Genomic DNA, 14,042 nt, shown 5'->3' on the forward strand with positions numbered 1-14,042 from the left:
ACAAGTGGGATCTAATTAAACCTCAGAGCTTCTGCACAGCAAACTGTCAACAGAATAAACAGACAACCTACAGAATGGGAGAATATATTTGCAAGCTGTGCATCTGACAAAGGTTTAATACCCAGCATCCATAAAGAATGGATTTACAAGAGAAAAACAAACAACCCCACTAAAAAGTGGTCAAAGGACATGAACAGATACTTTTCAAAAGAAGACATACATGTGGCCAACAAGCATGTGAAAAAAGCTCAATATCACTGATTATTAGAGAAATGCAAATCAAAACCATAATGAGATATCATCTTACACCAGTCAGAATGGCTGTTATTAAAAAGTCAAAATATAGCAAATGCTGGTGAAGTTGCAGAAAAAAGGGAATACTTACACACTGTTGGTGGGTGTAAGTTAGTTCAATTATTGTGGAAAACAGTGTGGCAATTCCTCAAGGAGCTAAAAACAGAACTACCATTTAATCCAGCAACTTCATTACTGGGTATATACCCAGAGAAATATAAATCATCACATAAAGACACATGCACACATATGTTCATTGCAGCACTATTTGCAGTAGCAAAAACATCAAATCAACCTAAATGGCCATCAGTGGGAGACTGGATAAAGAAAATGTGGTACATATATGCCATGGAATACTACATAGCCATAAAAAAGAATGTGATCCTGTCCTTTTTAAGAAGAAAACCTATTACCCCCTGTTCCACTTATAAATGGGAGCTAAATGATGAGAACACATGGACACAAAGGGGAGCAATAGACCCTGGGGCCTGCTTGAGATTGGAGGGTGGGAGGAGGGAGAAGATCAGAAAAAATAACTATTGGGTACTAGGCTTAGTACCTGAATGATGAAATCATCTGTACAGCAAACCCCTGTGACATGAGTTTACCTGTATAACAAGCCTGCACATGTACCCCTGAACCCAAAATAAATTATTTTATTTTTGGTACAGATGGGGTTTTGCCATGTTGGCCAGGCTGGTGTTGAACTCCTGGCTTCAAGTGATCTGGCTGTCTCAGCGTATGTATGTATGTATGTATGTATGTATGTATGTATGTATGTATGTATTATTTTGACCATGAGAGTTCATGCTGCAAATTTCTTTATGAGCATTGTATAAACTATGTTACACAGATATTTGATATATGATATTTTTATTCAATATATATGAGGAGTTTCTGTAGATCTTTCTTTTACTAATTTCTAGTTCAATTCCAATGTATTAAGATATTTATATGATTTTAGTTACTTTAAACTTATTAATGTTCATTTTATGGCCCAGTATATGATCTATTTTGGTGATTTTTTCCTTGTACATTTGAGGAGACTGTATTCTGGTGGTAATGAGAGGTGTGTCTTTTAAATGTCAATTAAGCCAAGTTGTCTGATTGTGTTGCTCAGATCTTCTATATCATTACTGATTTTTTTTTCTGCTCATTTTATTGATTACTGAGAGAGTTTTGAAGTCTACCAGTTATGGATTTATCTACTTTTCCTTTTAGCTCTGTGTTTCCTTCATATATAATGAAGTTCTGTTGCTTGGTGAATATACAATTACGATTGTGTGCTAATTGATCCTCTATTAGTATGTGTGCTCCTCTTTGTCCCTGTTAATATTATTTGCTTTGGAGTCGATATTGTCTGATTTTAATGTGGCCATTCCTGCTTTCTTTTGATTATTGTTTGCATAAACTATTCTTCTCCAGCCTTTCACTTCTGATGTATTTGTATCTTTATATATAAAATAGTTTCTTTAGGCCACAAATAGTTAGGTCTCGTTTTCCATCCAATGTGATGATTTCTCATTTAATTGATGTAAACACTGTCATTTGATGTAACTACTAATATAGTTAAATTTAAATTTACTATCTTGCTACTTGTTTTCTATTTGTTTCATCTGTTCTTTGTAGTTTTTTTCCTTCCTCTGCCCCTTTTGAATTGAGCTTTTTAAAATGATTCCATTTTATTTATGCTATTGGTTTACTAGTTATATTTCTTACTAAAAGTTTCTTAGCTGCCCTCTGGCTTATGATATATATCTCAAATTTGTCACGTCTCCTGTAAGTAAAATTCTAAAATTCACAAATAGTTTAAGAAATTTACAACAATATACCTTGAATACCCCTCCCTATACTTTGTGTTATTGTTGTCACACATTTTATTTCTACATGTCATAAACCCCTCAAAACGTTGTTACTATTTTTGCTTTAGATAGTCAATTATATGTTAGAATGATTAAAAATAATACACAAAGTCTTGTATATTTATTTTTACCATTTCTGCAGCTTTTAATTTTTTTGCATAGATTCATGTTTCTGGCTGGCATGGTATTACTCCTGACTGAATAATTTTATTTAACATTTCTAGCACAGGTCTTCTGGCAGTGAATTCTCTCTTTTTTTTTTCATCTGTGAAGGTTTTTATTTTGCTTTCATTTTTGAAAGGTTTTTGTTTTATTCTTAGTAAAGAATTTTGGATTGACATTTTTTTTGTGTTTTCCTTTTTAGTGCTTTAAAGATATTACTCTCTTTTCTTCTGGTTTGCGGTGTTTCTGATGAGAGGTCTTTTAACATTCTTATGTTCATTCCTCTGTAATATGTCATACCTGTCTACCTTCAAGATGTTCCCTTTATCTTTGGTTCAAGCCATTTAAATATGATGTGTTTTAGTCAATAGAGGGTTTTGGTTGAATTTTTTGGTGGTGGTGAGGAATGAGCAGGTCCAGCCCTGCTGTTGTATCTGTTGTGCTGCAGCAGAGGTGTGAGTTTAGGAACATCACGTTACTGTCCACCTAACTCCAACAGAAGCCTTAGTCTTGATGTTGTCCTTGTTTAGCTGTTACTAAGGACCACAAGTTAAATGCATCCGAGACTTCCTTTCCTGAATTTACCACTGGCATTAATCTTCAGAGAACACTAGATAATTCAGATATCATTAAAAATTATTCTCATTTTTTAAATAAAGGGAATTAGCTTCAGTGAAGACCAGCAAAAGGAAAAGGATCAGCTTGGCAAAGCCCCCAAGAAGGAAGAAGCAGCTGCCCTCCGCAAAGACATTTCTGGTTCAGACAAAAGGTCACTGGAGAAGAACCAAATTAATTTCAGGAGGAATCAAATGACCAAGAGATGGGAACCAAGCTTAAACTGGAAGACCACTGTTAATTACAAAGGGTGTGTAGATATTTGCATCTGTTTTCAGATGCAGCATTAGTAACCATACTCACCTAATTTTTCACAGAACTTTATTTTATTTTATTTTGTTTGTTTGTTTATTTATTTATTTATTTATTTATTTATTTAAGATGGAGTCTTGCTCTGTTGCCCAGGCAGGAGTGCAGTGGTGCCATCTCGGCTCACTGCAACTTCTGCCTCCTGAGTTCAAGTGATTCTCCTGCCTCAGCCTCCTGAGTAGCTGGGATTACAGGCACATGCCACCACGCCTGGCTAACTTTTTATTTTTTATTTTTTGTAATTTTAGTAGAGATAGGGTTATACCATGTTGGCCAGACTGGTCTCAAACTCCTGACCTCAAGTGATCTGCCCACCTCAGCCTCCGAAAATGCTGGGATTACAGGCATGAGTCACTGCATCCGGCCGGAACTTTATTTTATAATAGAAAAATATTGAATAGATATTTACATGTCCCTCCAAGGCACAGGTTGATTCCTTTCTGCTCCTCTTTGTATTCTAAGCAGAAAGATTTGATAGAGTTTGTGTGTGGAGCACCATGAAGGGGAAGGGAAGAACACAATTCACTTTCATATAGTTGGTGAGTCAGGACAAATAATATGCAGAAAAGATGATAAAACACTTGGAGCAGTCACAGGGGAAATGTGAAAATCATGCTAGAGACCTGGTTAAGTAAGCACTGGGAGAATGTAGAATGATGAAAATGATATGGAGTTAGTCAGGGAAACTGTCATAGAGATAATGTCTAACAGAACTTTAATACCATGAAAAGGCTAGAGTCTCAAAAATATGAATGGACCTATATAAAGTGGACACTGGCTTGATGAATGTATGAAATATACAAAACAAGTGCCATTTAGGACCTTCTATAAACAGGCGTCAAAGCAAAAATTGAGGGCCAATGCTACGTAAATGCTGGGGCAGTCAGAAACACCTAGAGATTTATTTATTTATTTATTTATTTATTTATTTATTTATTTATTTATTTATTTTTGAGACAGAATCTCGCTGTCACCCAGGCTGCAGTGGCACAAACTTGGCTCACTGCAACCTCTGCCTCCCAGGTTCAAGTGATTCTCTTGTCTCAGCCTCCCGAGTAGCTGGGATTACAGGTGTGTGACACCACGGCTGGCTAATTTTTGTATTTTTAGTAGAGATGGCATTTTGCCATGTTGGCCAGGCTAGTCTCAAACTCCTGAGCTCAAGTAATCCGCCCACTTCAGCCTCCCAAAGTGCTGGGATTACAGGTGTGAGCCACTGCACCCAGCCCACTTTTTAAAGTTTAACAAATAGTTTACAAGTTGCGGCCTGTAGGTGATATTCTATGTTGTCCCATTTTTGGGTTAAGAACTGACTCCTGGTTGATCACACAGGGACCTTCTCCTGCAGGGATTCTGGGAATCACAGGGTCATTGTGTTTTGGAAGCAAACCCAGAGAGCTGTTTGAAGAATGGAGTCCTGTGGAGAGGGGAGACACTGACTCCTCTGATTGATTCTCATCAATTTTGGGGTGTTTGACTTTTGTGGCTCTGTTTGAAAGAGTCAATGTGAAAATGAAAAATGCATGGGCAACTCTTTTAACTGGCAAGTGAGTTTTAAAATACTGCTTTTTCCATATTCTTAATCTTTCAAGCATGAGATTCCTTAGCAGGTATTCAAGGGAGAACACAGAATGCCAAGGACTATGCAAAGCCTGCGAATACCTGGAAAACCAGGTGCAGGCCCTGTTGCAACGTTGGGTGGGGAAGATAAGAAAATAGAAAACTATCATTGGCGGCGATACGTACCTAGAGTAGAAGGCATCGGGTGCAGGATTCACACCAACAGTGGCAGCCTGTGAAGACCTGTTCCTAGGTGCTGGACAGAAAGTTTCTTCAATATGTAAAACATAGGGCTGTGCTGAAAGAGTGAAAGAGACAGCTCCGAGTGTCAGAATGAGGCTGGAGCTCTTGTCCGGAACACACATCATTTGAGCACATGGAAATAATGGAGTATATATCCACATTGCCATCTTTTATTTTTTATTAATTAGCATAAAGCAATAAAGCTAACATATTTGTATATTTTTTTTAAAGCAAAGGCTCAGCAAAAGAAATCCAAGAGGACAGACACACAGGAAAACTTGAAAAACCAAGACCATCTGTTTCACACGGAAGAGCACAATTACTTCGGTATGTTTCTGGTCAGCAAGACAAGTTCCCTAAAGCCACCCTCACGCAGTGGGCTACTGAGCATGCAAATTAATGGCATTCTTCCTATTAGGGTCCCCAGATGTTTACACTGATGGTTACTAGGAATGTTAGTAAAAGTGGTCACACTGGATTTCTTTAAATACTTTTTCAAGATATTCTTCTAATGCAGTTACCCAAAATACAGTGATTTACTAGTATTAGTTGACTGTGGGAAAAGAAATGTATTTAATGCAAAGAGCAGTGAACTAAGTTTAGGAACACTGGGCTCTTAACTGATGTCTTGCCTCTGAACAATCATGTCCTGGCAAAGTTATGTCATCTGTCTGAGCCTCCCTTTGCTGATCACAAATGACTGCCGATTTTGAAGTGGTCTATGTTATTGCTAACAAAAACAATTAAAAATTAAATATGAGGCCAACTAGTAAACTTTTTACTTGATTTTCAGTTTGGCAAAAAAAGTGACATGTCTGGAAGATAAGGGTCAACCACTTTTATTAGCTTCAGAGTGGTGGATATTAGCGCTTTTGTTACAATCTCACAGTTCCTTGAGGCTGCGTTCACTGATTTTTTCAGTTATTTTTTTCTCTACGTTGTTCAGATTGAGCCAATTCTGTTGTTCTATCTTCAAGTTCATTTATTTTTTCTTCTGTCCTATTCTTCTGCTAATTTCATTCAGTAAGTTTTTATTTTCACTTATAATTTTTAGTTCCAAAATTTCCATTTGGTTTTTCTTTTCTATCTTCTCTTTCTTTGCTGAGACTTTCTATTTTTTTCATTTGTTTCAAGCATGTTCATAATGCTTGTTGAAATATTGTTATGATGGTGCCTTTCATATCTTTGTCAGATAATTCATACTTCTTCATCACCTTGATATTGGCATTTTTAAATTGTCTTTTCTCATTTAAGATGAGATCTTCCCCACTCTTGGTATGACAAATAATTTTCAGTTGAAATGTAGACATTTTGGTTATTATGAGACACTGGATTTTATTTAAATTATTTATTTATTTGAGACAGAGTATTGTCTGTCACCCAGGCTGGAGTGCAGTGGTACAATCTTGGCTCAGTGCAACCTCCGCCTCCCGAGTTCAGGCAGTTCTTCTGCCTCAGCCTCCTGAGTAGATGCAATTACAGGCGTGCGCTACCACACTCGGCTAATTTTTTTATTTTTAGTAGATACGGGGTTTTGCCGTGTTGGCCAGGCTGGTCTTGAACTCCTGACCTCAAGTGATCTGCCTGCCTCAGCCTCCCAAAGTGCTGGGATTACAGATGTGAGCCACTGCACCTGGCCTAAATCTTTTATTTTAGAAGGCCTTCTCTGCCACCATATTGGCAGGATGAGGTATGTGTTGCTTCTCCAGGCTGGTGAGGAATTGAAATAGCAGGTTTTCCCATAGGCCTTCACTGATGCCTGGGGGGTCAGGCAAGGGAGTCCTCATTATTTCTGGAGGGTAGTGGGAGTTCATGCTCCACCTATGCCTCTGCTGATACCAGCCGGACAGTGTGACGGGAGAGTCCTTGGTTACTTTGTCAGTGGGCTCTACTGATATCACAGTTCGGATAAGTGACTTCATTTTTGCCACGAGGCAGGGAGCATCTGACTCCCTGTCAGGCCTTCTCTGAGGCCACCCCAGCAGGTGGGTTGCAGCGCTTTCTTACAGTCTGATAAAGGTAGAGCCCTAGGCTCTTCACTTGGCCTTTGCTACAAGAGGTAGACTTGGGCCATGCTGTTATGTGTGGTCTTGATTGACATAGATCATTTGTTGTCTAAATATTTTCTGTCTTATTAGGCTTTCCTTTTCTGGCCCTTTGAATTAGACAGAGCAGGACTTTCTTAGGTCCTTTTTTTGCCTGCACCTCCTGGAGTTTCTGCTTTGCCGGCTTTTCCAGTACCCAGTCTAGGAAGAATGAGACAAAAAGAAAACCCAGGGAATGCACCGCTGTGTTGAGCCACAGGTCTTCAGATCCCTAGGTAGTGCTCTTCTTTTTCTCTACCTTTCAGAGTCACCTTATGTTTGTTTTATATACAATATCCAGATTTTTAGTTGTGCTTGGTGGGAGAAATAGGGAAAAGTATATCTACTTCATCTTTCCTGAAACAGATATTGGGCCGAAAGTATTTCAATTTTTAGTGAATTAGCTTAGGGTAATAGATAAGGTAAAGTTTTAATGTATCCAAGCAACAGCTATTACTCAGGTTCTCTGTGTCACATCTTGCCTAAGTGGATAGAATTCTGTGATAGAGAAGTATTTCTTAAGGTGGAGTTTGTAGATCAATTCAGCATTGACATTTGCTTCTTTTTACCTCCTGAATATGCAGTTGCGATGGGACAGGATTGGAAGAAATCATATCAAATAGGAAAAGCATTTTAAAGTTAGCTATCAAAGGATTTATCAATTGGAAAAAAAAAAAGACAGCTTTTCTTTGGGGCGCTGCTTTTTAAAATGGGATTGTGGAGTGATTGGGTAGACCTAATTCACTCTGCCTTCAACTCCAGGAGCTTGTTAGACTAAACAAGGTGAATTTAGGCTTTCCTCAAAGAACTTAGGCTTATTCTACTATATGCTTCAATCTGGAATCTTTGAGTTAAGTTTAAGTCACTTCTTGAATAGACCTGATCTACTGGAAACTTCACTCAGGTGGCTCATTAAATGGGAACAGATGCTTGAATTCAGGCTTTCCCTCTTCCAGGGTCCAGAGAGCATAATCATAGTGTTTTACACACAAATTGGCTTTTGGAAGTGCAAAAATTGGGGGCTCTCTGTGCCAAAAAAACTGTAAGAAATTAAGAGAATCATGGAATCTTACAAATTAATAAAATTTAAAAATTGCCTATCCTCTTCCTATGCTCCAAAATGGAATAGAACAGAAAAGACTTTTATGGACGAGAACCCACTGGGAGTTGAAGAGAGCAGAGGAGGGAGAGAAACAAAGAAAATGAGAATGAATTGATATGAGCATGAAGGCTTAAATGGACTAGTCCTTGCCCGTGAGTTTAATGTTGAGTTAGAAACTTCTAGAGCGATGAGGAATAAAGTGTACTTTCTCGTAAGTCTTTTTACAATTGCAGCACAATGATCATGATTCCACTAATTCAATTTTTGTAAATCCAAGTTAAACATCTGCAGATGGCCCGTTTTCAGCCCTGGTTGATTTCACTCCAGGTTTGCACTGTGTATGGTGTCAATAACCCTTTTATGGATTAGTGGGGACCCAGATACATTTTCTAAAGATTAATGGGAAGCCAGAATGAATACACTACTCCAGGGGGTGGTAGGCAGGATTCCTGGGTTCCTCTTACCCATGGACACTACTCTAAATGCAACCTCGAATGAGTCCTGTCTCCTCCTGGACTCACCTCCGTATCTTGCTCTGCAATATCCCAAATGAATCATTCTTCCACTTTGCTCTTTCTTGTACATTTTTTCCTTGGCCCCCCTCACACTACAAGGAAATGAATTTCCTTATATCCTCACCCTATGCACCAAAGCTTCCATGCTCTCCTTTCTTGCATTTATTGAAACTTTTCCGTGACAGCAGCTGTTCTCCTTCAGATCTTCTTTTCCCCAGGCTCTGTGTAACCACAGGGCATGGGGACCATAGGCAGAAATCTCCTCTTTATTGCTTCAAACTACCTTACTCTTCAGATTAGACCTCCTTTCCTATGAGGCTAATGTAACCCTCTGTCTTTCCTGGTTGCTGTTTTCTATGGATCCATTATCACTGACAATTTTGACATTGACTGACTATCACTTTCATCCTATGTCCCATCATCATCTTGAAAAACCTGAAACCCCAAGAGGAAAACCAGTACCAAATCTTGGCCTACGCACTCCCTGGTTTCAGTCTTACTGACTGTTGCCTCCTGTCCATCAAGCTGCTGCTACTGCCACTTCCTGGAATTATCACCAGAAGTACCCTTCTTCCAAAATCTTAACCTAGACTGAAGTCATTTGTTCATTCACTTATTCATACTTGCTTTAATTTATTAATTCTTCTAGCAAATATTTATTGAGTGCCTTCCTTGTGCTAGGGGAGACAGTATAAAAGACAGAAATGGTGCTTACCTTCATGGAACTTACTAAGACACTATAAGAAAACGCAGAAATAAAAATTTTCTGATGGTGACCAAAGTGGACAAGGTACTGAGCTACAAAATAATGGGAACTTAGATAATTACTTATAGACCACAGATTTGATTCTGTTCTTGCTGAACATCGAGGTAAAGACAAAAACCTAACCAGTTACTTAATTTATGTGGTCCCTAAGATGAAAACAGATCAAATCTTCAAAAACAAAACCACAGCTTTTCCTTGGAGTTTAACAAAGATACCGAAAGACAGCATTCTTCAATAGCATTCACTTGATACCTGACAGCCAGCAGGCCCTCCGTGCACGTTTGGTGAATGAATATGCCTGATAATACAGAACTAAAACACATATTTCACACTCTCTATGCCAGGCATTGTTTTAAGCTTTTTACATACTAATTGCTATTATCATCCCCAATTTGCAGGTGAGGAAACCGAGGCACACATAAGTTAAAAGACTACCCCAGCTCATCTAGGAACCAAGATGAACAGCTCCCATTACAACTATGTGTTTTAGCACAGCCACTTCACTAACCATGGAGTTTTGTTCAAATTGTTATTATTATTAATATTACAGAGTGTTGCTCTGTCATCCAGGCTGGAGTGCAGTAGCACGATCTTGCCTCATTGCAACCTCTGCCTTCCAGGTTCAAGTGCTTCTCCTACCTCAGCCTCCCAAGTAACTGGGACAAGAGGCACACACCACCATACCCAGCTAATTTTTGTATTTTTAGTAGAGACAGGGTTTCACCATATTGGCTAGGCTGGTCTCAAACTCCCAACTTCAAGCAATCCACTCACCTCGGCTTCCCAAAGTGCTGGGATTACAGGCGTGAGCCACCATGCCCGGCCCAAATTATTTTTAACTCATTATCTCTATAATGAGAGTAATGACAACCTCATAGATTGTTGAGAGAATTAAAATGAGACATTTAACCCACAGTCTGTTGTCCGGAACTCTTGTGGCCAAATGCATGGGGGTCTAAAAAACTCATTTCAAAAAAGGGTAATGAAATTCATACAATATATATTATATGATAACCTCTATTGGAGTGTGAGCCAATACCCTGTAATCAAAAACATGAGCATTTCTGTAGTGAAACATGAATATTCACACTGAATGAGAGGAATAAAGACCATAAATAGTCTATTATTGGTTCATATAAGGCCTTAGCAACAAGTTAAGTCCAGTGGGGGGAAAAATAGTTTTCAGAGCTTTTTGGATTTCAGAGTTAGAGGAAAAGTATTGTGGACTTGTGTGTTCTATTATGGTCATTGAGTTTGTGACTTTGATATTTAAGGACACCTTAATATGTGATTGGCAAAAGTCATATTTTAAGTAATTTTGGATCCTTCAAAGTGAATGATTTTTTTTCTCCTCTTGATTTCTCTGACATTTCCTTGCTTGTAGAATGGGGATAATAGAGCCTGCTTTGCAAGGTGGTTGTGAGGTTTAGAAATAATGAATATAAAGTGCCTGGGACAGGCCGGGTGCAGTGGCTTATGCTTGTAATACCAGCACTTTGGGAGGCCGAGACGGGAGGATCACGAGGTCAAGAGTTCGAGACCAGCCTGGCCAACATGGTGAAAACCCCGTCACTACTAAAAATACAAAAATTAGCCAGATGTGGTGGTGCATGCCTGTAAGTCCAGCTACTCAGGAGGCTGAGGCAGGAGAATCACTTGAACCCGGCAGGCGGAGGTTGCAGTGAGCCAAGATTGCACCACTGCACTCCAGCCTGGGTGACAGAGCGAGATCTCATCTAAAAAAAAAAAAAAAAAAGTACACGGGGCAAAATAGACAAAACTGGTGGCTGCTGTTGGTATTATTTAATATTAAAATTAGCTAGAAGATTCAAAAGTTTGCTTCTGTCCTGTGAGATGAGGAATATGTGGGAAACAATATCAGGATAAATATCCTGGGTTCAGCACCTCTCCACATGTGAGTGATGGATGAGTAGTTCCTGAGACATCACTGTGGATTTGGTGACCCAATGGCAGTAACCTGGCATCAGGCGGTGGGAGGTGGAGACAAGCTGGTGTGATGAGTGTGCATGTGCATGAGGGACCTCTGCAGGGACGTGGGGCATATATTGGATTCCAGAAGGCTCTTGTAATACTGTTGTCATGCATCAAACCATAGAATGTGGTGTACTTCTGTGGAACTCAACACTTTGCATGGTAATGTCTCTCAGAGTTGGTGGTTAACTCTTTGGTCCTGTACGTGATTATGTTCATGTTATTGCTGTTCTTTGGCACCTTGTGCCCTTGCAAGTACTTCAGTGTAGGCATTATGGAGGGATGTGCTGAATATTGACTCTCTTTGGTAAAAGAGACTCTTTCACTTTAGGGCCTTGTGGCACTGCCCGGTTGAACTTACTGGAATAATAGAAATAGTCAATATCTGAGCTGTCCAGTGTGGTAACCACAAGGCACATGGGCCATTGAGCACTTGAAATGTGGCTTGTGTGATTGGAGAACTGGATTTTTAATTTTCTTTAATTTTAGTTAAATAAATAAGTTCAAATACCTGTAAATATGGATGACCACATGCAATGAGTGGCAGTCTTATTGAAAAGCGCAGCCTTAGGACATTCACTGAATACCCTTGTTTATTTCTCACTGTTTTCTTTATTATGATTATTGCACCCAGAGCAATTGCACCTGCAATAGAGACAGGTTTATTCACCTCATGCAGTTCCTTTTTATTTTTATGTTTTGAGACAAGGTCTTGCTCTGTCTCCCGGGCTGGAGTGCAGTGGTATGATAATGTAATAAAGGTTTACTGCAGCTCAGACTCCTGGGCTGAAGTGATCCTCCTGCGTCAAGCCTCCTGAGTAGCTGAGATTACAGGCATGCACCACCATGTCTGGCTAATTAAGTATTTTTTTTGTAGAGACAGAGTCTTGCTATGTTGTCCAGGCTGGTGTTGAACTCTTGGCCTTAAGTAATCCTCCCACCTCAGCCTCCCAAAGCACTGGGATTATAGGCATGAGCCACTGCACCTGGCCTCTTGTAGGTCTTAATAGATCTCCACACTATAGCTTACATGTGTATGTGTGTTGTTATTGTTCTTAGGAAGAGTGCTGAAAAGATTGAGGAAACTGTTAGTGATAGCTCCTCAGAAAGTGAGGAAGATGAAGAACCACCTGACCATCGTCAGGAAGCAAGTGCAGATTTGCCATCAGAATATTGGCAAATTCAGAAGCTGGTGAAATATTTAAAGGTAAGAAAGGTCTATGGTAGTATGTTTGCAATGTTCATTTAAAATACTTTCCCAAAGATGTATATGCTGCTTCCAAGTTTACTTTACGTTTCTTTCAAATAAGAGTAGTAAGCATTCCTGTTGTTTTATCTAAGTTTGTGCAGGGCAAGGTCTTATTACCCTGAGGATGCAAGATTCATCCTCATGGAGCAACCAGGCTGCCTGGTACCAACCCTCTCTCCTGGCTGGGAAGTGGGCATGGTAAACAGCTGACACTGTGACTTGCTGCCATTTTATGATTTGTAGTATGGTATGGAAGAAATAACATGGATTTTTAAAGCTGGACTTTGGTTAAACTCCAGGCTGTTTCACTTACTAGCAACGTAGCTGTTGAAATGTTACAGTTTTGAGCCCTAATTTTCTCAACCCATAGAATAAAATTAATATACCTGTACTATAGGACTATTATAAAGTTTAATAAAACACACTTGAACCATAGCATGGTTTCTGACACATTGTGGGTGCTTATAGTGTGGATTGGTTCATTTTCATTTCTCTCACGTCAGATAGCATATATGAGAATATTTTACATAATAATTGGCCCATGTAACGTATTTAAGTATTTGAATTTGCAGGAGGGCAAGGGGAATGGCTCACCAAAACGGAGATTGATATTCATTTCTGACATCAGATAGCAAGTATTGATGATATCTAGGCCTTGTGTAAAGCCGACGTCCAGAAGTATTTGTGAAAAAGTATTTGACTGAACTCATGGTTTCTTTCTGCTTTTCCATGTGTTTGGTTAAATCAACCAAGGGCACTTGCCAGTGGCTTTGCTTGATTTAATCATTGCACGATGTAAACATTTATCAAAATATCACATTGTACCCCATAAAAATATACAATTATTCTTTGTCAATTAAAAATAAATAATATTTTGGCCGGGTGCGGTGCCTCACACCTATAATCCCAGCACTTTGGGAGGCCGAGGAGGGTGGATCATCTGAGGTCAGGAGTTCGAGACCAGTCTGGCCAACATGGTGAAACCCTGTCTCTACTAAAAATACAAAAAAAAATTAGCTGGGCGTGGTGGCACATGCCTGTAATCCCAGCTACTCGGGATGCTGAGGCAGGAGAATTGCTTGAACCCAGGAGGCGGAGGTTGCAGTGAGCCGAGATCATGCCATTGCACTCCAGCCTGGGAGGTAAGAGCAAAACTCCATCTCAAAATAATAATAATAATAATAATAATAATAATGAAATAAATAAATAAATAAATAATATTTTCATGTTTCAAAAAGGACATGAGCTTATACGAAACAAGCCCTAATGCTCAACTTGGAGATCTCTTT

At 39.2% G+C, this 14,042-nt stretch overlaps 1 protein-coding gene across 9 annotated transcripts in view; it reads left to right on the top strand.

Moving 5' to 3' along the window:
• ODAD2 (outer dynein arm docking complex subunit 2) overlaps positions 1–14,042 on the top strand; it is a 187,378-nt gene that overhangs the window by 25,159 nt on the left and 148,177 nt on the right. For all 9 annotated transcript variants that reach the window (XM_055352423.2, XM_055352427.2, XM_063710262.1 and 6 more), the window contains 3 exons: positions 2,978–3,183; positions 5,277–5,372; positions 12,564–12,711. In XM_055352423.2, the coding sequence (XP_055208398.2) occupies positions 2,978–3,183; positions 5,277–5,372; positions 12,564–12,711 (450 nt within the window). The remainder of the gene's footprint in view (positions 1–2,977; positions 3,184–5,276; positions 5,373–12,563; positions 12,712–14,042) is intronic.

Source organism: Gorilla gorilla, chromosome 8 (assembly GCF_029281585.2).
Source record: "Gorilla gorilla gorilla isolate KB3781 chromosome 8, NHGRI_mGorGor1-v2.1_pri, whole genome shotgun sequence".
Classification (NCBI taxonomy): Eukaryota; Metazoa; Chordata; class Mammalia; order Primates; family Hominidae; genus Gorilla; species Gorilla gorilla.